Source organism: Silene latifolia, chromosome X (assembly GCF_048544455.1).
Source record: "Silene latifolia isolate original U9 population chromosome X, ASM4854445v1, whole genome shotgun sequence".
NCBI classification, from domain to species: Eukaryota; Viridiplantae; Streptophyta; class Magnoliopsida; order Caryophyllales; family Caryophyllaceae; genus Silene; species Silene latifolia.
In genome coordinates, this window is record NC_133537.1 from 263,262,920 (window position 1) to 263,286,606 (window position 23,687).

General features: G+C 34.0%; 1 protein-coding gene across 1 annotated transcript in view; it reads left to right on the forward strand.

The window, feature by feature from the left end:
* The window catches only part of LOC141623949 (two pore calcium channel protein 1-like), a 36,556-nt gene that overhangs the window by 9,327 nt on the left and 3,542 nt on the right, over positions 1–23,687 (forward strand). Inside the window, exons 10-17 of the mRNA XM_074440112.1 lie at positions 10,638–10,699; positions 20,637–20,709; positions 20,821–20,886; positions 20,979–21,122; positions 21,232–21,289; positions 22,088–22,195; positions 22,307–22,370; positions 22,790–22,958. Of these exons, the coding sequence (XP_074296213.1) occupies positions 10,638–10,699; positions 20,637–20,709; positions 20,821–20,886; positions 20,979–21,122; positions 21,232–21,289; positions 22,088–22,195; positions 22,307–22,370; positions 22,790–22,958 (744 nt within the window). The remainder of the gene's footprint in view (positions 1–10,637; positions 10,700–20,636; positions 20,710–20,820; positions 20,887–20,978; positions 21,123–21,231; positions 21,290–22,087; positions 22,196–22,306; positions 22,371–22,789; positions 22,959–23,687) is intronic.

The window sequence follows — 23,687 nt, forward strand, 5'->3', positions numbered from 1 at the left end:
TCAAATATGGACAATTTACTTACACATGTCATGCTTTTAAATTAGTCATTTCAAATTTTTTTTGTTCAATTAATAAGACCGTCTTACATAATAACAACAACAACAACAACAACAACAACAACACGTTAATAATATAAACTCTTAAGAGCTCTCTTTCACAATAGTTAAGTGACTCAAAAGATTTTGGGATGTTTCCCAATTTCAAGGATAACTTCTATTTATAATCATAAGATCACCCTACCTTATGCTAATCTTTCAATGTGAGACAATTCTACTATTTATATGTAGTATATTCACAACACCTCCATTATTTTTCAATGTGGGACAAATAACATACTAAGAGATACACCACCTTTTTCACACCTAGCTCGACATCCAACCCAAATCCCGAAATACGGACAATTGCTACTCATTATATCTAATAGTAGTTATATTTAATAATATGAGCAAATATTATATGTTAATATTCGTATGTTCAACATCCAATCCGATTAATAATGAGCAAATACTAACAAACTAATCTTATCTAGAGTCTAAAGTTTTTTCCACGTATATAGGTAACATTTGTGTAATTTTATCTTATTGCAACCAAATTAATCTTATCTAAAGTCCAAAGTTTTTCTTACTATAAAATTAACAGTTTTTTTCTTATAAATATTAAATAGTTTTTAAGGGTTGGACTCTCTAAATGAAAAAAATGTTAAAACTTGAAAAATTAACATGAAAAATTAACATTATGTAGCGTTACTTTTAAAGTCTCTTATATAATAAGTATACTACTGATGTATGTTCGTTATTTAAAAATCCAGCTTAAAAATTTAAAAATAAATAACTTATTGCTAAACTACTAAATTTGAATAGAAAAGGAGATGATATAACTATATGTAATTATATAATTGTGAAACCACCAAAATCAAAACTATAATACAAATAAATTTCACTATTGTGGAGGTAATAATACAAACTCTTATAAGAGCTATCTAAGACAATACTTAAGAGACTCAAAAGATTTTGGGGTTGATATTTAAGCTTCAAGGATGACTCATATTTATAATCATAGGATCACCCCACATTATATTAATCTTTCGATGTGGGACAATTCTACTATTTATAATAATAGGATCAGATAGGATCAGCAAACCTTATGTTAATTTTTCGATGTGGGACAATTCTACTATTTATAATAGGATGACCCCACCTTTTCTACTATTTATAAGTAGTATGTTCACCACATCTACATTATTTTTCAATGTGTGACGTATAACATGTAACACTCCAAGAGATTGAGAGAGAAGTTGTCCACATCGGGAAATTGAGTGGCTTATGAGATATTTATAAAGACTTCCACCCATCACTAAGTAACAAGGCCTTGTCCTTTTGGGCTTAAGTGAGGATAAATTATGGGCCCAAAGGTACACATATCATCTTATTGGGGTTGTGTTACGACGGTAGTGGGTCGGGTTGTTATAAATGGTATCAGAGCAACCCTGCGACCGTGTGGTGAGTCTGAGGTTAGGAGTACCCGGGTCACCCACTTAGCGGGGGAGGATTTATGGGCTTTGCTGCGGTCAGCCTCCGGGCACAACGGGGACGTTGTGTTATTTAAGTAGGGGAGTTTGTAACACCCCAAGAGATTGAGAGGGAAGTTGTCCCACATCAGGAAATTGAGTGGCTTATGAGATATTTATAAAGGCTTCCACCCATCACTAAGTAACAAGGCCTTGTGCTTTTGTGCTTAAGTGAGGACAATTTATGGGCCCAAAGGTACACATCCCATGGGGTTGTGTTACGACGGTGGCGGATCGGGTTGTTATATAACATACTAAGAACCACACCATCTTTTTCGCACCTAGTTCTACCAACTCGATTTAATAACGATTTGTTATTTGGAGTCAGGCCTCCTACTCCCCCCTTAATTGATGTATGAGCTCTGTTTGTAAGTCTTTTAATCTAAGTACCTATTTTAAAAAAAAAAAGATTGAGGACGGATAATTTCGTCTCAAATAAAAATTCGTGATAATAAAATACAAATAAATTTGGTATTAAGACTACATAAGCCGTTATGCCTATGGATCTTTTAGGAAAATGTTTTTGTAGCATTTTATTATGAGTGTGTTGGCAGTTCCTTGTTCCTAGAGCTAAGATGGTAGCTGAACCATGATCTCTTTGCTATACTTAATTGTTTGACTAATGTAATGAAATCATACCTAAGTCATTTTTATATTCTCATTCTCATTAAATTGAATAATTAAAACATTATAAACATTATAACTCATTTTAATATAGGAAATATTATTATAATAATTAAAACATTCTCCACATTATTTTTATATCATATTGTGAAGATAATGATATAAACTCTTAAGAACTCTATTTATAATCATAGGATCACTCCACCTTATACTAATCTTTCAATGTGGGATAATTTTATTATTTATATATGTTCAATGTGGAACATATAAAATACTAAGAAGTATATCATCTTTAATATGTGCAAATAATATGAAATCCATACTCTAATGATAGCATTTTTTACAACGAATCTAATTATACTATTTTCATAATTTTTTTAACGATACTTTTTTCTTCAAATGAAATGTAAAAAGTTTTTATATAAAAATTAGAAAAATCACTTGAATATAATTTAGGAAATATATAACTAAAAGATTTTTTACTTTATTTTTTATATCAAAAATTATTATTTATGATACTTTCCTAAATTGATTTTTGATGATGTGGACAGCTTAGAATCGCTCGAAAAAAGCCTCTTTTATAAATATACTAGATTTAATGCCCGTGCGATGCACGGGCCAATTTGTAGTCTCTGTCGTCTGTCGTGTATAATGTAGTAACTAATAAAAGTTATCACGATCGAAACTATATGCTACTTTGTTTGTGTGGTGTTCTACCCATATATGAGATTACTGTTTTGATCAACTAATTGCGATTTTATCATATATTTAATTGCGATACCCGGGCCACTTGTTAGAATCTTTTGCCCTATTCTTTTTGCTGAATGGAACTGAACTGAAGTGAGCTGAATAGAGTTAAAATTATGTGAGATGAATAGAACTCAAATAACCTGAGCTGAACTAAACTGAAATGAGTTGAATGAAAGCTGAAATTAAGCCGGAAAAAAAGGCTAAATCAATATATATAACTAAAGGAGGCTTTTTTTCTTCTAATTATACTATTAGCATTAGAATTAGGAGATAAGTAATTATTTACAATTTTTCTATTATAATTAGGAATATAATTTTCCTATTATAAATGAGAATTAATTAATTATTTTACAATTTTCTTATTAGAAATAGGAAATAAATTAACAATTTATTAAGGCTTTTTTTTCCTAATTATACTATTAGAATTAGGAGATAATAATTATTTAAATTTTTTCTATTATAATTAGGAATATGATTTTCCTATTAGGAATGATAATTAATTAATTATTTTACAATTTTATTATTAGAAACACGAAATAAATTAATTATCTACAATTTAATAATACTAAAAAATTATTCATTAGTATCTGTTCACTTTTTATTAAATTAGAAGGAAAAAAACTTTGATATATTTATAATATCCAATTTTATGACAACTTCCGATTAAAAAAATGAGGTATTATGAGGCTAAAAGGCCCTAGGCCGAACTGGGTTGTGACAAATGTGCATGCATAATACGTATTACATGGAATTTACTCATGTAAAGAGTAAAATGAACGCTGAAATATGCCTCTACGTCTTTTGTTATTGCTAATGTCATATTTAATTATACATAATACGAAGTTTATTTTTCAAATGTCATATGTATTTCTCCTACTAATTTTAAAGTTATTTCCCTCACAATACACTTCAACTTCTATTGATACAGAGTAATTTATTATTATATTATTTACATTCATTTGTCATTATATAAAAATATATTAATCAAAATTTAAATAAGATATTCACAAATTATTGATAAGTACAAAGTTTGATATCTCTTTTTCAAGGAGTATTAAAAGACAAAGAAAGTTTCTTTGCTAATATGTGAATCAAGTATCATATTATGACAAATGAATAAATGTTTTGAAAAACTTTATTGTGCGATTGTTTTACAATTTAAAGTAAAAATGGTACCATGAGTAATAAAATAGATTTGAATGAGGCTTGAAGGTAAATTAGATACACTTATTATAGAAATATGTATAAGGTTAAGATTCAATTCAAACAACGATCAACATTAAAAAAAAGTCATGATAAACACATAAAAGGGTAAGAGTAGTCTTTCCCTAACATAGTGAAGACCGTCTCTCTCAAGCTTTTCTTCTGAAAAATTTACATGCATAAAAAACGGTACTATTCAATTATATGGAGCAAACTAATTATTGTTCATGCTATAATTTTTTTTGTGTGTGTAAATTGAGCACATCATCACTATAATTTAGGGAGAGATACGAATTGGGGAAGAGTGAGACATATTCGTCATGCATAGTACGCGACCCCCTTTTAGGTTTAAACTTTTAGCTAACTTATTTGAACTTGCTTAAATTTATATATTTTAAGTGAAGAATATTAACTATAAATATGATAAAGATAAAGTTTGATCTTTAATTTTTTCAGAGATAAAAAAAATCAATTTTTATTTTCTTATAATATACTAATTAAAGGTCATAATGTACAACAGGAAATTACACCACAATCTACTATTGTTATTTAAATAGTACATTTGTTATTTAAATAGTGTAAAAACTCTCAAAATGCTAAAAAAATTGTTCAATCTGTCGTTATCAAACAAAACCTAAGTTTCGTATTTTTTTTTGTCATGTTCAACTTAATCTTTACGAGATGTAAAAATGATGAAGTTTAGAAAGTAGCGCTTAGTTTTCTGTTAGTTAGATGGACTTTTCAAGAGAGAGATGAAAGCTTTGCATTTTAGACCGTTTTATGTGTGAACCGAAGGGATTAAGTAGTGGGCTAGAGGTTGTTTCGAGTGGGAATGAGGTTGATTGCGACGAGTTGATTGGCTAAAGTTTTTCCTTACTAGACCTAGAAAGGGGATAATAATTATGAGATAATAAAATTTGAAGAAAAAAAAGGACGATAAAAATGAGATGGAGGTAGTAAGATTTATATGTGCAAAATGAAATAAATAGCAAAGTTCGTGTGTATATATAATATTCAAATTTATTCAGTTTACAAACATAATACCCAAACATTTTGTTTGAGTATTTGGAATGGAGGTAGAGGTGGGGATGAGAAAAAGACTAGGAAGGGAAAGTGAGAGAGATAAGAGGGAAGATTGCTTCTTAAACATTTCTTTGTTGAAGGAGAAATAAATTATCTTCGATAAGGGAGACGATGATCCATATATATCATCTGGAGTAAAGATTGGTGTTTCATGGAAGTGAATGTGATTTATGACTTCTTAGATGTAAAACGTAGCAGAAAGGTAGTGATAGTGGTAGTGGATTGTAAGTTGTTTGTGTACTAAGAACTAATCACAAGTGGGTCGATGTTTTATTTTATGGGTAAATTATCGGGGTGGAGGGAGGGTGCATTTGTGGAAGGGTGATGAGTTTAACGAGGATAGTGATAATAAATAAGGTTATTTATCAGCAAAATATCGCTTGCATTAAACATATAAGTAACATGAATAAGGTTTTATAAGATCATGTGTGTGAACACGGAAGAAAAATAGGGGTCTGCGTGAAGGATTTTGTTTCAAATGAGAAGATGAGAGGCAAGACTATTGTTATAGGGGGTGTCATAAATAACTCCAGCCATGTAGTATTGCGTTGGAATTTGGTTCACATTCAAAGGTACGTCTATAGTTTGACCAGGAGATATAACATTTAACTACCTGTAAATGTTTTTTTGTAACTATCATTTGACCCAACAATGATTATTGTTTTCCTTGACCAATTGAAAAACAAACAGATATTAATGAATGAAATTTAAAAACTCTCAGTCCCAAGTATCATATATATATAAACTTCATATTAATTTTATTTTCTTAAAAAAACAACATTGTCGAGAGCAAGGGTTAGTTTACATTGGATGATGGATTTGTCTAGAAGTAGGGGTTTAGTTTTTCACTTGGTTGGATAAATTTGAGATAAGTTTCGGAAATAAGGATCGATCTTTCACGGGATGAGATTAATTTAGATCATGTGTGTGAATAGGGGATAAAAATAGAGATCTGCGTAAAAGATTTTGTTTCAAATGAGAAGATGAGGGCCAAGACTATTGCTATAGAGAAGGGGGGGTGGGGGAGGCAAAGATAAGCAGCCCTAGCTAGCAATGTAGTATTGTGTCGGAATTTGGTTCACATTCAAACGTACTTCTATAGTTTGACCGGGAGATATAACATTCTAACTTCCTCTAAATGATTTTACATAATTACAATTTGATCCGGCAATGATTAAATTATGGTTGTTATTCGAAAGAAGGATATTTGTTGCATCATTGAGTTGATTATGTAGAGTAGATATTATTGTTTTCCTTGACCAATTGAAAAACAAACAAACAGGTATTAATGAACAAATTCTAAAAACTATCAGTCCAAGTATCATATATATATAAACTTCATATTGGTTTTATTTTCCTAAAAAAAAGTATTTTATTAATCAAATACTCTTTTATTCTTATGTCAATATTATGTTAACGGGAATTATTTGTTGGTCATGCGGCATACATAAAATTTTAGACATGAATGATGTACTATATGTCTATATTCCATTTTATTATGAAATTTATCACACATTATTTTAATATCCGTGCGTTGCACGGGCAAGAAAACTAGTAAGTAACTAAAGAAAATATGCGCAAAATCATGGACCTAAAGTTATAGGTTCTTTAGAAATTAGTAGATTAATTATCTCTCATCAATGAATGAAATAGTACATCTCTCAAATCAGTTTAAATTCTTATTCATCACTTAACCTTCTAAAATTCCCATTCATATTTAAAATAAGCAAGTGACATTCCAATGGTATAATTTTAGATGGAAAGTGAGATGACGCCACTCAATGATACATATTTTGAATATTACAAAGGGTAAACTGACTACTACGTATTTATGTTAGCGCTTGATGCCTTCAGCTTAAGCATCACTTTGTGCCAATGACAGCCATACCATCTCCGATGCCATATCGTAAGCTAATAATACACAACTTTTTTCCCTATAGTTATAGGCTATAGCTGAGCAAGACGATGCAAAATATATATACTCGGCTGTTCAACTGCAATTGAAAATGTGATAATGAAACATTCTCGCGATTCTCACGGTTCTCACAATCCTTTTTTTTCAGTTAAGGACCTAAACTATGAAATTATCCAGTTAAGGACCTCATCCCAAGTCAGGTTACGTTTTCCGTTAAATCCATGTTTAACTAAATACTTTGAAGTTAGTAAACAGTTTCTGATTAGTAAACCTGCTCAATAAATCAAAGTACAAATACACTGATCTTCAAGATTTATAACCTTATTTTATGGTATGCATTGAAAATTTAGCTCGAGAGTAATCGTAGTTGTATAATCGGCACACATTCACTCTCAAACAAATAAAGAGATTTCTTTGTGAAAGCAAAAATATTTTTGCAGAAGCAACATTTATACTGAAATACTTGAGACTAACCTTACTTTATTTCCCACAATAAAGTTCAAGAAACCTGTAGAAAGGGAAATTATACCATTGTTTTCGTAGCTTGGGTGATAATAACAAACAATAATATAAACGTATAAAAAAAACAGTAATTTAGATAACCAACATAATATTATGCATGGTAATAAACGTAAAATAACAACAATAATGAGTGTCGTGTACTCGTGTAGTACACTATTTTAGGCATAGTGTAGTATTGTAGTTTCCCCTAATGTAACTAAACCCGAGTCCTAATGCTACATGACTACGTCTAATGACAAAAGTAAAAGAAAAGTTGAACTCAAATACTTTATTTCTATGTTTTATAATAAGTCTTACAAAAATTGTTACAAATAAATTCTTCATGGTAAAATTTAAATTAATGCTCAAAATATCGGGGTTAATAAGATGATATATAAAGTAGTGGTGGTAAATTTATTGGGAGACAGACTCTCAAGAGACCTACTCTATATCCTAATGTTGCACATTTTCAACATGAAAACAAAATAATAATTGGAAAAGATAACCAATAAATTCCAATTGTATTTTATATGTACCTCAAATAACTAATGAGTTTTATAATATAAACTTAAACCTCAACCGGTGTCTTTGTCATATTACTCATTATCATGATCATCAATCCATCATCGTCACTAAGCATAATTCACACAATACAATCCTGTAATGAAACAAAAGATATTATAAACTTATTTATGAAATCATTATGTAGCATTATTCAAAATTGTATGATAATAAAAAAAACTAAATAAAGTAAACTACCATGAATTTTTGATTACCATCAATTATATGATTGGCAAGATAGTAAAAACATACGCATATTGTTGATGTTATAATGGATTCAATTCATGATCTTCTTCAGCTAATTACATGTCGTCTTCGTTTCCTGAAAAGTCAAAATAAATACAAAATTAGATCTTATAGTATAATATAAATATAAAAGAACATTAGCTGTGATAAAATGCATAACAAAGCAAAAGTAGCTTCACGCTTAATTAATTCATGGGGATGGATCGAGGGCATTCAAAGGCTAATGGGCAATTTATATACACAATTTATTTTCTAGTTCTAATCAGTTTGTTAAGCTGTAGTATACACGATACAGAATTTGATGAGCTCTAGAATACGGTTGGCTTATTATGGCTATTCTTTGATATAGTATATCCTTCTCCAATATAATATTATCTCTAAATATATTTTTATTAAAAGTTAATCAATTTTACAACTTTGGGTATTATCTCTAAATAAATTTCCATTAAAATTATTTTAGGTAGTTTAAAAGATTTGGACTCTCTGTAATTGCTCGAAAAAAGCTTCCTTTATTAATATAGATAGATAGATATAAATATAGATATAGATTAGAGAATGACCTAACACATACTTCGTATCAAACAAAACGTTAAATTGATATTATTAGCTTCGTCACAAAAAAAATCATTAAAATAATTTGAAGAAAATTAAAAATTGTAATCATTAGTTTAATGGCAAAGAAAAAAAATATTTTTTTCCTTAAATACATCTTTTATAACTTTACTAAATTTTTTTGATTAGTGCATAGTTCAATTTTTTGTTTTCTCATATCGAGATACAATGAGGTGTATGACAATTGACAAATTAATGACTAGTCAATTCAAAATATATAAATAAAAAACCTCTATATAGCGCACATGTGCAAGATCTACACTAGTTTGGTAATCCCCTATCTACTAAATGAATAGGTGATTTCTATCATTTTCCCGCCAAAAAGCATATTCTCAAAAAAGGAAACTAATGATAGTTATGTCCTTTCACTAAATAAGGAAACTAACAATTACAATTTAATTCATCTATTATATTTTCATTAAAATTAATCTTTTCATCAAATTATATTATTTTCACTAAACTCTAAATTATAATATTTTAATTAAAATAAAATAATATTTTGATATACAATTATAAATTGGTAAATCTTTTATTAATCCTATTATTAGATGAAGAGTTGACCCATATTCTATATAAAACCAAAACTAGAAATCGTTGTTATTACTTTTATGACAAAAAATAATTTAAAAAATTGAAACTCATTAATTTTATGCTATAAAATATTTTCATTAAAATATACTCCCTCCTAGTCGGTCATTTCTTCCTTCTTTCCTTTTTCATGATAGTCGGATTTTCTTCCCTCTTTCCTTTTTTGGAAAGGTTTGTGTGGTCCAAATTCATTTGCATGTGGGTTAGAGTGTTTTGTGTGGCTAAAATCATTTCCTTATTTCTTGTGCAAAATTGTAGGGGGAAGAAATGAGCGACTAGGAGGGAGTATTTCAACTCATTACTCAATTCTCTTAACTAATTTTCGGTTCTAGCTTTTATTTATCAGAGCAAAATACAATGATGAGAAATGTGAACAATTATAAGGTACCAATATTACTTGAGTAATTTTATAAAAAGGGTTTTTCTAACATGTGCCCTAAGGGCACATGATAATAAATTAAGTATGGAAAGATTTTCAACATTATATCACTAATTATGGTAAATATGAGCTTTAATTCTAATTTGTGATGGTATATTCTCAACAAACCTTCCCTAATTAACTTATTATCATGTGCCCTAAGGGCACATGTTAGATAATCCGTTATAAAAATATTAAACTTTAAGTACCGTGCATATAATACACGGGGTCTAAACTAGTAAGGTACTTCTTGAATAACATTTGTTGTCCCCACTTTACTTAGTTGACCAAATGGTATCATCAACGTAGGTGGTTAATTCTTCCCAATATACAATAGTTACAAGACTTGCAAATTAAAAGGACAGTGTGAGAATTTTTTTTGTTGATAAATTAGCCTGATTTTCCATTCTATCTTTAGGTTTCTTTGGAGAAATAATGGTTAAAGTTGACATCAATTGACTACCAAAGTTGAATGCGAACAGTATAAATGGGATGGATGTAGTAGTTCTGTTTTTCCTTAAATGCCTTCTTTACATTATGTTTATGATTTCCTTGTTTTAATTTACAGAACCGTAAATATCTAGATGAAAAGCAATGTCTTCGGCTGTTTGAAGAATTGAACACATATAGGTGAAATTCCAACATCTTTCATATAGACATTTCTACCCCCATGTGTAAAGGCTTCAATTTCAGTGGTCATACTGCTTTGATATGCTGGATTGCTGGGATGGTGACCAATTTCATCATGCTTTAACTTTCTTGCTTTCTCTTTGGCACTTTTAAAATGGTGGAAGTTTTATTGATGCAAAATCATATGCTCTATAGATCTGTCAACATGGTTTTAAATATCTGTCCGGACACCGATACATGACCGAGTTATCATGGTTTTGGAGGTCACCACTCACCACTCACCATGAGTCACGACCTCATGTTGAGGCGATATTGACTGCATTTAGTGAAATTAGTTTGCGAAATCTGATAACGCGACCATGATCGAAACCGATATCAAATACTATGTGAGTCAAGGCTCAAAATTGGACTCGACCTATTGGACCTTAGTGCCCCTCCTTTGATACAATTTTCGACCCAAAACTCGAAAATGATGAAATGCAAATTAACTGTGGATCTTGGACCAAAATGGGTTGGGATTAAGGTCAAACTGTCGGGTCAATGAATCCCCCTACTACTAAGAGAATAAAACTTCTCTTAGTTTTCCCTCCAAAAAGCATCTAGCTAAATATGGTAATAAATAAATTTTCTTTCATTACATTATTATCTTTTCAATGAATATATTCTTATAAATAAACTCTAATTTTTTAAATAAATTCATACAACAACAACAACATCAAAGCCTTAATCCCAAAAAAAAATCATAATTATGATTTTTTCATTAAAATAAAATAAAATTGATATTAAATTATAAAGTATAAGTTGCTAAATTTTTCAGTAATGCAATAATTATTACTGTAGATAATAACTTGACACATGCTTACTATTAGCTTCATGACAAAAAAATTCAGTAAAAAAAATTTACAACTTAAATAATTTTTTTTATTAGTTTTTCATTTCAATTTTTTTGTTTCATATCAAAATACAATAGAGTGAACTTATAAATATTAATGAGGTGCAAAATTTAAAAGTATAAAGGCTTCTATATAATAAGAGAATACAAATTCTCTAAAGTTTTCTCTCCAAAGTGCTCAAACTTATATATGGAAACAAATTAGATTTTCATTTTTTAAACTAATTTTCCATTTAAAATAATCTATACATAAAAACTGTATCTCCTATTATTAACTTCGTGACGATATTTTTTTTTTAAATTTGATGTTGTTAAAATATTTTCATAAAAAACACAATTCATGGAATTATTCAATTCTTTTGATTAATTTTAATATTAGTTATTTTTTTATAAAAATTCGCGAGATATAAATTTAAAATCTATAACTAATACACTAAAAATTAAAAGGTTTAAATTTACCGCGCATTTGCGCGGGATCTACACTAGTAAGTTGAATAAAATATTAAAAAGTAAGAATTTCCTATTTTGCTTTTGCTAGTCCGTGGGATAATTGTAATGATGACGACAGATAATTCAGATTCAAAATAAGTCTAGACCAGGAGACAAATCAATGAGAAATGCCGAAAGTCTAAAATTTCTGCGGAAGGCCACTCGAAATTTGTGATTATTTAATTTTGCTATTTATTTATTTATATTTTTTCTCATTATTTTTAATTTTTATATTTTTTACACAGGAGCTTGATTTTTCTAGAAAAACTTATCTACATTAGATTATCTGATTATGTGATCGTTGATGCTTTCTGATGATATCCTTGTTAGCCGCTTCTCAACGAGCCTTACTTTTTTTTTTTTTTTGTTTTTTTTTTTCATATGCGAACTCCGTGCATTACCAAGTACTCCATTTTTTTCTAGTTGCCTAGTGTCATGGTCCGAACATTGAGCCGGGTCGTGGAGCGCACCCTTGTCTAAACTCACGACAATAATGCTAGCGAGGGCGTCAAGCACTAGTGTTTGTCAAGCACTAGAGCATTCATAATCGGTCTCGGTTGGCGTGTGTCGGGATCCTAGTCTCGATCATCAACGGTCGACACACACATGCTTATTAGTAAGTTATGAATGCAAGAGTCGTTCATAAGAATGCAAGCAACAAGCAATAAGAAGGCAATTGGGTGGGAAGCAGATTGATTGACTAGTACTTCCCAAAGAGGGAAATTTGATATTACAAGTCTTATAGCAGAAACATTGAAAGTAGTGCAGAATAGCGATACGTTTTCCCATGGCCCCAATATTTCACGACATGCCTGAAGAACATCGTGGTTGTTTCTTTAGCACTACAAGCCTTCGGAAGAGGAATGAAGGTTATACTTCGAGAAGGATTACACAATGACAAGGATTACACTGAACGCCCCCACCTTCGGCAACCCAGATATGAAGTCCATCGAGATGCTTTCCCATGGCCGGGTCGACACTCGTAACGGATTTAGCAGTCCTCCCGGCTTCTGTTTCTTTATCTTGTTGGCAAATAAGGCCGGTCTTAGTGTACTCCATAACATCATCCTTCATCTTGTTGGCAAATAAGGCACGCCAGTAGTAGCTCCGCTTCAGTAGGCATAAGGTTCTTTGCCATCCCGGATGACCCGCCCACAATGTATACTCTTGTAGGAGAATCTTCCGCAAACCTGCCGCCTTTGGAACAAAAATCCGATGTCCCTTCGTGAATAGAAGTCCATCCTCCATCCAGAACTTGCGAGTCTTCCCTTCGATGGCTAATTGTTTCAGAGTCCTCGCTACTTGCTACTATCGAGGTGCTCTTTCGCCTGATCTTGAATATTTGTGGTAGACAAATGGGCAATCGTGTGCAACGTAGACAGGCCGCACCTTCGACTTAGGGCATCAGCGACCCTATTTGACGACCCTATTTGACGCTCCTGGTCGGTAGACGAATTCGACATCTTGTCGGCTATTGAGCTTGGGCTGAGTTAAGAAGTGGGATGCTACGGTGTTGTCATGACGACGAACTTCGACCCTAAGAGATAATGCCTCCATCCCCGTAGGCAATGAACAATGGCTAGGAGTTCCTTCTCTTGGACAACATACCGAGTCTCGGCCACATTCAACTTTCTACTCTCAAAGGCCACGGGGTGACCCTCTTGGAGGAGTACCTCTCCAAGGGCAAAGTCGGAAGCATCGTCAACTTCGAAAGGTTCGAAAGGTTTCGTGATATCTGGCAACGCCAACACCGGTTCTTGTATCACCGCTTCCTTGAGCCTCTCAAAGGCTCTTCTCTTGTCGATAGACCACTCCCACTTCACATCTTTCTTCAACAAATCGGTTAGTGGAGCGGCAATAGTTCGCTAGACCCAAGAAAGAGCGGAGCTCCACTTTTCTTGGAGTTCCCCAATCCTTGATGGCTGTAATCTTCTTCGGATCCATTCTAAGTCTCCCTTTTCCCATGATATTACCGAGGAAATTGACTTCGGGGTGGGCAAATTCACACTTTTCTCTTTTGATAAATAAGTGACAAATAAGTGGTTGTCTCGGAGTTTCGCGAACACAAGCCTCGTGTGTTCGGTCAATGAGCGACTATACACAACGATATCGTCCAGGTACACCACTACGAATTTGTCTAAGTACTCGTGAAACACAGGATTCATCAACGTGCAAAACGTCGCATCGCAGGTGCGTTAGTCAAGCCAAAAGGCATGACCAACCATTCAAATGACCCATATCTCGTCACACAAGTCTTTGGCTCATCTCCTTAGGCGATTCGAACTGGATGATACTCGGATCTCAGATCTAACTCGGTGAAGTACACGGCGCCTTGTAACTGATCGAATAAGTCAGCTACCAAAAGGATGGGAAGGATGGGATAGCAGTTTCTCTCACCGTCAGCTTGTTCAAGGCCATACACAATCTCAACCGTCCTGTTTCTTTTGAAAGAGCACGGGAGCTCCATATGGAGCTTTAGAAGGTCGAGTCGACCCTGAGCGAAGTAGATCATCTAGCTGCTTTCGTAGTTCAGCTAACTCTAGGGGTGCCATCCGGTATGGCCTTGAGCAGGAGGTCTTGTCGTCCCTCGAATTAACTCAATTTGATGGTCCACCAACCGTCGTGGTGGTAGACTCATAAGGAGCTGATCTGGCATCACGTCCTTGTTGTCCTCGAACACTTCCTGGACTTGTGGTTCCACGGATTCGGAGGAAGTATCCTCTTTCATGGACACGGTAGTCAGGTACGTCGGTTCTCCCTTTTGGAGTTCCCTCTTCAATTGCATCGCTGAGAGGAGCGGTCCCTTCAGCTTTCTCTCGCCTTCTACGGTTTTCACAAGACATGGGTTTGATCTGACCATCATTAGAGACCCATTGTGGGGCGGCAAGAAGGTCGGGGTTCTCTTCAAGAAATCCATTCCGAGGACGATCTTAAAATCATCCATCGGGACGCTGGTGAAATCGAGCTTTCCAGTCCAATCGCCCATCTTGATCGCTACCTCTTTAGTTACACCCTGAATCGGCTTTGCACTGGAATTGACGGCTTTCATGCTACCACTTTCTCGGTTAACTTCATCCCAAGTCTCTTCGCCTCGTCGGGGGTGACGAAGTTATGGGAGGCCCCCTGTATCTATCATGGCTCTATCATGGCTCGAGTAGACTTCCCATTGATGCTTATTTCCACGTACTTGAGTTCTGTAGACCACGGAACTTGGTCTGGGAGCACTCAACACCTTTTCCCATTGAACACATCATTGTACCCAGGGGCGGAGCCAGGAATTGAATCAATGTAGGGCTAAACTTAAGATGAAAAAAAAAAAAAAACTTATTGTAAGGCTCAAAATAAAATGAAGACTTATTATTATCATGTCTTTATATCCTCCAAAAATGACCCAATACATAGACCAATTTGTTATATATATTTGTTAAATATTTCGTTCATTCAAATCATTTTTTTATATATATGTTAAATCTATGTGAGTTATATTTTAATTAAATGTATATAATTTTTGGGATGGATGTAGTATTTATATGCATGATAATGCACTTCGTATGTTTTACCAAATACTCTTATGTAATATATTTTGAACAATCAAAACGGTTATAGTAATTGTGTGTGTACAAAGAAACCCGAAATGTAATTAATTTAGAACAATTACTCCTTCCCTTTCGACCATTTGTTTACCTTTGGTTTTAGCACAAAAATTCAGGAAAGAGTAGGAGACCGACGACCGTTTATGGTGGTTGTTACTTGTTAGTGGATTATCTGTGAACCATAATAGATGTCTATGATCAAGTTACACATAAAAAGCCTCCTAATATTAGAAAGGTAAAATAAATAAATGAAACACCCTAATATAAAAATAGGTAAATAAATAACCGAAACAAAAGGAGTAAAAAGAAAAAAAATAAAAATAAAGAGTAGGTCTCCTAAGAGACGGTCTCTCAATAAGTTTATTGAGAGACTATTTTACAATTTCAAGAAAAAGTTGTACTAAAAGATAATAAAATATGTACAAATCATGATTAAAGATAAAATAAGTACATTTATTGTGTATATAGGTACGAAATTACTATGACACGATCAACAACAAAAAGATCATGAAATACAAATAAAAGGATACGAAAGACTGATCTCTCAATTATTTATTGAGATACCGTCTCTCCCAAGTTTTAGTGGAAAAAAATTTGCATTTTGACAATATGCTATATTCAACAAAGAAATACAACGTGGAATCCAAACCTCCACATTTTATAACGGAGTGGATAAAAAATGAACAAATGAAGAATTGAACGCGGATCCCTGACCTTATATGACAATACTTCACCGTTGGAACAACATAGAATAACTGTCCATTATCCTCAACTATAAAATTTTATTTCAAAAAGTACCCTGGGCTACAGCCCATATAGCCCAATGGGTAGCTCCGCCCCTGATTGTACCGCACCCATCCGAGCCATTTCCCCTTGTTGACTCGCCTCATCATCATCACACCCCTCTGCCTCCTGGTCTGTCCCCTCGGAGCTTGATTCCACCGACATCTTAGACAAACTCGAGTTTGATTCCACCGACATCTTAGACAAACTCTTCTTGAGATTGTTGAACTCTCCCTGGTGTGGGCACTCGGACATTTGGTGTGGTCCTTTACAAAGGAAACAGGCAAACGGCTTTCTAGGAGAGGACGCTTCTGAAGTACTGCCTTTACAACAGGTTGGAGTAGAATTGGTCGTACCCCACCTTCTATTGTCTCCCCCTTGACGGAACCGACTGTTTCCCGTAGAGGGAGGTCTTGCTTGTGGAGTCGTTCCTCCAAATTTTGGGTTATTTCCGCCCGCTACAGAGAATCCCCTAAACTGGAACACCCGATCCTTCTCGGTCATGTCGGCAATCTCCAACATACACGCCGAGTAAGCTTTCATGTAATCACGAATCGAGCCTGTATGTCTCAAGCTCTTTAATTTCCTTCGAGCTAGGAAATCGGTGTTCTCCGGGTAGAATTGCTGAAGTCGTCCCATGACTCTAGCACAACGATCCCTCACTCGATCTCGGCGTATTTCGAGCGCCCCTATTGTTTGGCATCATCCATTAAGTACATTCTCGCAGTGCTGACTTTCAGACTCTCGTCGAGCATGCTCACTCGGAAGTACTCTTCCATGTTGAAGAGAAAGTTATTGACCTCCTTCGAGTCTCTCGCTCCACTATACTCGTGAGGTGTAGGCGGCTTCACCTAGGAGCTCCACTGAAACTCTCGTCTGCGGCCACTTTCATCAAGGTATTACACATGTTCTGAAGTTTAGCGATTTTTTCGTGGAGGTAGCCACCTCCTCGTTATATTCTTTCGGAATCGCCTTTTCAACGGTCACCACGCGGGCCTCGTGCCTCTTTATGGTCTCGTTTACGGCTTCGAAGCGGGTCTCATGCCCTTTTACCGTCTCATCTAAGGGGTGGTGAGTATTTCCCAAACTCACAAGGAGAGCCTCTAACGATGGAATTTTCTCGTCCATCAATTTCTCTAAGGCCGCCACTCTAGCCTTAGTGTCGCTTTTGTTCCCACTCGGTTCTACGGTCCTTCCTGCCATCGTATGTAGCAGCCGTCCGGGCTCTAATACCAAATGTCACGGTCCGTACTTTGAGCCGGGTCGTGGAGCGCACCCTTGTCTAAACTCACGACAATAATACTAGCGAGAGCGTCAAGCACTAGTGTTTGTCAAGCACTAGAGCATTCTTAATCGGTCTTGGTTGGCGTGTGTCGGGATCCTAGTCTCCATCATCAACGGTCGACACACACATGCTTTTAGTAAGTTATGAAAGCAAGAGTCGTTCATGAGAATGCAAGCAACAAACAATAAGAAGGCAATTGGGTGGGAAACAGATTGATTGACTAGTACTCCCCAAAGAGGGAAATTTGATATTACAAGTCTTGTAGCAGGAAATATTGAAAGTGCAGAATAGCGATACGTTTTCTAAAAGCCTAAAAACGTATCTTAAACTAAAAAGTTAGCTCCAAGATTCGACACGCAGGAAGTAATCTTGGAGTACTACATGCCTATAACAACAGAAACGAAAATACATAAGTAGAAACATAAAATCTAAGCTCTCGAAGTGAACGGATCGCCCGCGCAATTTTTAGGGATTGGCTGCTCGTTACACCTAGCGCCTAAAACATATAACTTGGTTGGAAACATATTATGACGGTAACCAAACAAAGAGGACCTAAACTTTCAACATTTTTAGCGATAAGGACATGTAGTTTGTCTGTTTAGCGTTAAGGACCTTGGCCCTATTTTCCATCACTCCTCCGTTAAGACGGTATGCTTTGTTGTTTTTCTTTTAAAATGTTCCACAATATGCTTATTACAATTTACGCAATTAACTTTTCCCCTTCTCTCTTTCGTCTAACATTTTATGATGGTTATATCATGCCCCTTGACTTAATAGATGGGTCGATTGGACTGGTTATGGATTCATTCATTTCGGGTAATATACGGTTTTGTACGGGTTGGATATATACGTGCTGTGGTCGTGTTAACGTCAGAATCGGGTCGAATTAACGCATCTTTACAAAGTTTAATTCTCTTTCTTCAATTTATAATTTTTCTTAAATTTTATAATTATTTCTTGTTTGATACGGAGTATATGATATTAGTAAGACTAAATATATTTTTAATCACAAATTCTTATTTAAGACGGATATATCCGTTTTGAGCTTAAAACGAATCAAGTACTCAAGTTGAATTCATTCGGATTTGGGATTATTTGAGCGAATTCGGTTCAATTTTGATTAGATTAAGATTGAACCCGGTTCTGGTGCAATTCACGGTTCAATTAAGATTGAATCGGGTTTGAGGTGCAATTCATGTTTCAGTCTTCGTTCGGATAGCTATTCACATATTTTCGGCGTTTTAGAATTTGGGTTTATTTTGACAGCTACGCTTGAAATCAATAATGATTGCAATTTATATTTAGTACAATATACAAAGAATTGAAGTAAATAATTTGAATGCAAGGATAATTGTACTTTTCAAATGTAAAAACTGAAGAAACTAAGCAAATACTAAAAGGTGACAATGGAAATTCCTAGATAATCAAACTCTCTCCCTCTCCTCTCTCTAAAAAAACCCTAGCCTCCATCAATCAAATCTGGGACTTCCATCGACAATTGATTGATGGTAAGCCCCCCAAATAGCTTTATTTATCAATTCTTAGTATGAAAGTTTATGAATTAATCAATAAAAGTGTCCCTTTTGGTGAGATCCGTTTGTTCGTCTCTATTTTCGGTCGTTCCTCATATGGTGAAGATGCAGAAGACCAGTTTCATAATGGATCGTTATATGGTATTACACAGGGTTACCGAATTCATAATACGCATAATTCGAATTAGCAATTCGCGAATTCGTAATTACTAATACGCTTATAAGAGTTCATAATTACATTCTTAATTAGGATATTTTCGAACAATTAATTTTTTGTTTTAATATTTTATAATATATTTGTTATTGAAAATAGATCGTTTCACATTGTGAGACTGCCGTAAGACCGTCTTATTGTAAAATCTGGGTAGCTATTTATGACTATTAGTCGTTACTCAATATTCCCAAAGGAAATGTCTAGAAATTTAAAGGGTAAAGACTAAAAGACTCCCTAAAATAAGCGAATTCATATTGAATTTTTAGTTTTTAATACACGAATCGAACTTTTAGAATTCGCTGATTTTAATATATAATTCGCGAATTAGTGCGAATTAATTCGAAAACGTATTGCGAATTAATACGCGCGTATAATTCGCAATTCGCACCCCTGGTGAGCGAATTAAGTAACCCTGGTATTACATATGTTGTCGGTTTGTTGGTTGCACTCAATTTGGTCAGATGAAATCGTTTCTCGTCAAGGCTCAAGATTCTAGAATCCTCTTGTAAAAAGCTGTTTACAGCGATATGATATAGGATGTGCTTTGGAGCAATTCAAGTTTACAGATCTTTCTTTGAACGAGATTTTATTTTATTTGGTTTTAGTTGATTTGTATCCGGTAAAATTTGACGCATGTTGTAGATATCGTATGACTATTTATTAATGAATTGATCCTTTCTTTCAAAAAAAAAAAAAGGTGTCAATGGACCCATATCCATCCTCCTAACCTGCATTCACCATATGGGAAATACCCCCGATCTGTATTCTAATGGTACCTGAAATCACCCACCCCATAACCGCCCCTCAAGTGTTTATAACTGTGTATAATTGGAATAGATTCAGTAAATCATTGATGTTGAAAATAAGAGCTTTTTTTGTCTTGACGGAAGGGTGGGGGGAGGGGGAATGCTGTTATTTGAAAGAATTCAACGTTGTTTTGCCTTCAGTTTAGTGAAAAGTTACTTCTGCTGAAGGACACATCTGCTCATTTAAACCTTGGTGGTATATCAGAGCCTTTGTTGGCGTAATGTTGCTGTATTGGAATCCTTTGCAACTTCTTAAACTATTTGCATTTGTGAATTTCATCTGGATATTGGTGCACTGAGCTTTCCATGCTATAATCATTATGAACTATGGTGCTATCTGCAGGACATTACCACAGATGTCAAGTGAGGATTTTGGGTTAATATTTAAAGAGTTGGATGATAGTGGTGATTTTCAGGTAATAAGCAGAGAACTTTTCTCATGGTTGTTAGAAAAAATACGAGGGTGATGTTTGACGCGAAAATTTCTATCTAATCACGTGGTTCTTTTGTCATCATTCATATGGCAGATTAATTCAGAAGAATTTGCCGATCTTTGTCATGCTATTGCTCTTAAATTTTCGAAGGAAGATTGTGTAAGTTGAAGGACATCTCTAATTACGATCCTTTCTTAATATTAGTAGCTTACTGCTAATTTACTACTACATTCTTATTCTTTCTTTTTCAGCCATCTTGCTTTGAGTCATGTCCTGGGATATATTATTCTCCTTTCTCGGAAAACTTGAAGAATTTTGTTCGCAGTCCAAAATTTGGAAACATTGTTGCAGTTATCCTAGTGATTAATCTAATAGCTGTAATCATCGAGACAGCGGTATGAATTGACCTTTATCTTACACCGGTGCTATTGTTCTTATGATGTTTCTATTTGTTCACTTTAAATTGAGTGTCATTGACTATAAGGCAATTGTGGAAAATTGCAGCTTGACATCGAAGACAGTTCAGCACAGAAGCTGTGGCAAATCATAGAGTTTGTTTTTGGTGAGACTTTAACCTTCTCTTATTGTGATACGTGTCATTCTCTTTTAATTTTATGTTACTTCTATCTTTCAATAACGCCAGAGCAAGATAATCATATCATAATTTATGGTTCACCCATCCTAGTTTTTAAAGTTATTGTGTCAGCTTTAAAATAGCAGGGTAAGCTCTTAAAATTTCAAATTAACTATTCCTTTGAAAGTCGTTGTATCGTAAAAGGTAAAACCTAAATGTTAAAAGTGAGCATGGTCGAACGATAATCTAACATAGTCTTCCCTGAGTTATTTTTGTTTAGGATAAAAGTTTCGCTACTACCCTGCTAGTTTCTTTTATAGCCATTTATGTTGCAAAACCTATGCTACTTTAAGACTTTACTTTGGCAATGTTTCACATATCCAACACTTGGGCATTTGGACCTAACACTTCGAATTCCCATGTCGTGTCCAAAATTTAGTGTAATATAACGGAAAACTATATAACATCCGCGTTAACTCAGACTCATATAGTCATATTCCCGAGGGTCAACTGCAATGAGAAATTAACATCCATACCACCCCATGTGAAAAAGATTAAATTACAAGAATATAACTTTGAGTACTCTACTATTGCAAAAAGCATTTCTGTTGAATTAACTGGAGTTATGTATCTCAATTGGTCATTTGACGCTTCTCGAGAATTTTACTCCCTCAAAATTACTTTAGCCTGCTTTACTGTGAAGTCTTTATATCTTTTAATCATCTATATATATGTCTGTAAGGTCTAGAAAGTTATGTGGCTTTAACAGTGTTTCCTTTATGACAGGTTGGTTATATGTGCTGGAAATGGGTTTGAAGATTTATGCATCTGGATTTCTCAATTACTGGAGAGATGGTCAAAATCGTTTTGATTTTATTATTACTTGTGTTATAGGTATAATGTGATAGTTAGATGACTTTACTCATTATTCTTTTTATTTAGTTTGTTAATTGTTATGTCCATGTGATCGCTTAGGTTTAACTTTATTTTCTTACATTGTTCCAGTTATTGGAGAAACAGCAACATTTGTTTCACCTGACGGCCAGACCTTTCTTTCGAATGGTGAATGGTAAGGACACGAGTTTCTGGGTTTGATTAGTTTATCTAACATGATCTTCTTATTCCTTGCTACATGATGGTGTTGGAACAAGGCAGTCCTGAAACACTATGGGTTTTCTATCCAAGAATTTTTTTCTCATGTTAAAAAAATATGACCATTAGTAGTCTCTAGTTGATAAACATTGGTGTATAAAACCCTCGAGGAAGACAAATAAGAATAACATCTTTAGAGTGCTTATTTTAGTCAAATGGTTTCTCTTAGAGATCCTTGATTCCCTTCCATGTCATACCAATCATACAAACTTATCTTAATTACTTCCAGCTTAAGAAGAAAAGATTCTTTCTTACATATTAGAGAATAGGTAACGATCTGAAATTTCCTAATGAAGTCAAATTATTGCTAATAATCTCTACTATATTCGTAAACAGGATCCGTTATCTTATCCTTGCTCGAGTTCTTCGGTTAATAAGATTGTTGATGAGAGTTAAGCGTTATCGAGCTTTTGTTGCAACTTTCCTGACCCTTCTTCCAAGCTTAATGCCGTATCTGGGGACTATTTTCTGTGTCATGTGTATTTATAGCTCCCTTGGTGTACAGGTCTGCAATGTTTTCTCAAATTCCATACTCTCTTCATATTGATGCATCATTTTTTGTAGGAGGTCGAATTCTTTTCACTTGATTACTATGGTAGTGGGATAAGAAGTTCTCTGTGGAAATGTCAAGCTTTCAGGATTGAAGTTGTCTCCATATCCTAGTTCCCCTAGTAGACTTGATAGATTTTTGGGTACCTCAATAGACATAGAGCTTATCGTGATAAGTGCCATTCTCTTTTAATTTTATGTTCTATCTTTTCATAACACCAGGGCAATATCATCATATAGTAACTTATGGTTACCCATCATATTTTTTTTTGTACTGTCGTTTCCCTTTTCTGGCCTTTGGGAAGAGGGGCTGGTGGAGTTGTGGAGGTGGTCTGAATTAATTAGAAAACTTCGAATGTATTTTTTCGTATTCTTCTACTAGTCTTTATTGGTATGTTATGCATTTATTAGTTTTTTGGTCAAGTCTTGATTGCGACATTATCTTGATTGTTGCGCCTTCATATGGCATCTACCCCCAAAATTACGCTTGTATTAACCTTCAAAATCATAACCAATATATCCCGGTCGTTATGAAGTGTCGTGGCCCAAGTCATGTTGCTATGCCTATGCTTTGACTGACATGCATAAAATTACCTTTAAATGTTACTTTGAAAGTAACTATGACCGCCTCATTTAGTCACTGGAAAAAGCATAAACTTGAATACCAGTTCTTGTATGATTTAGT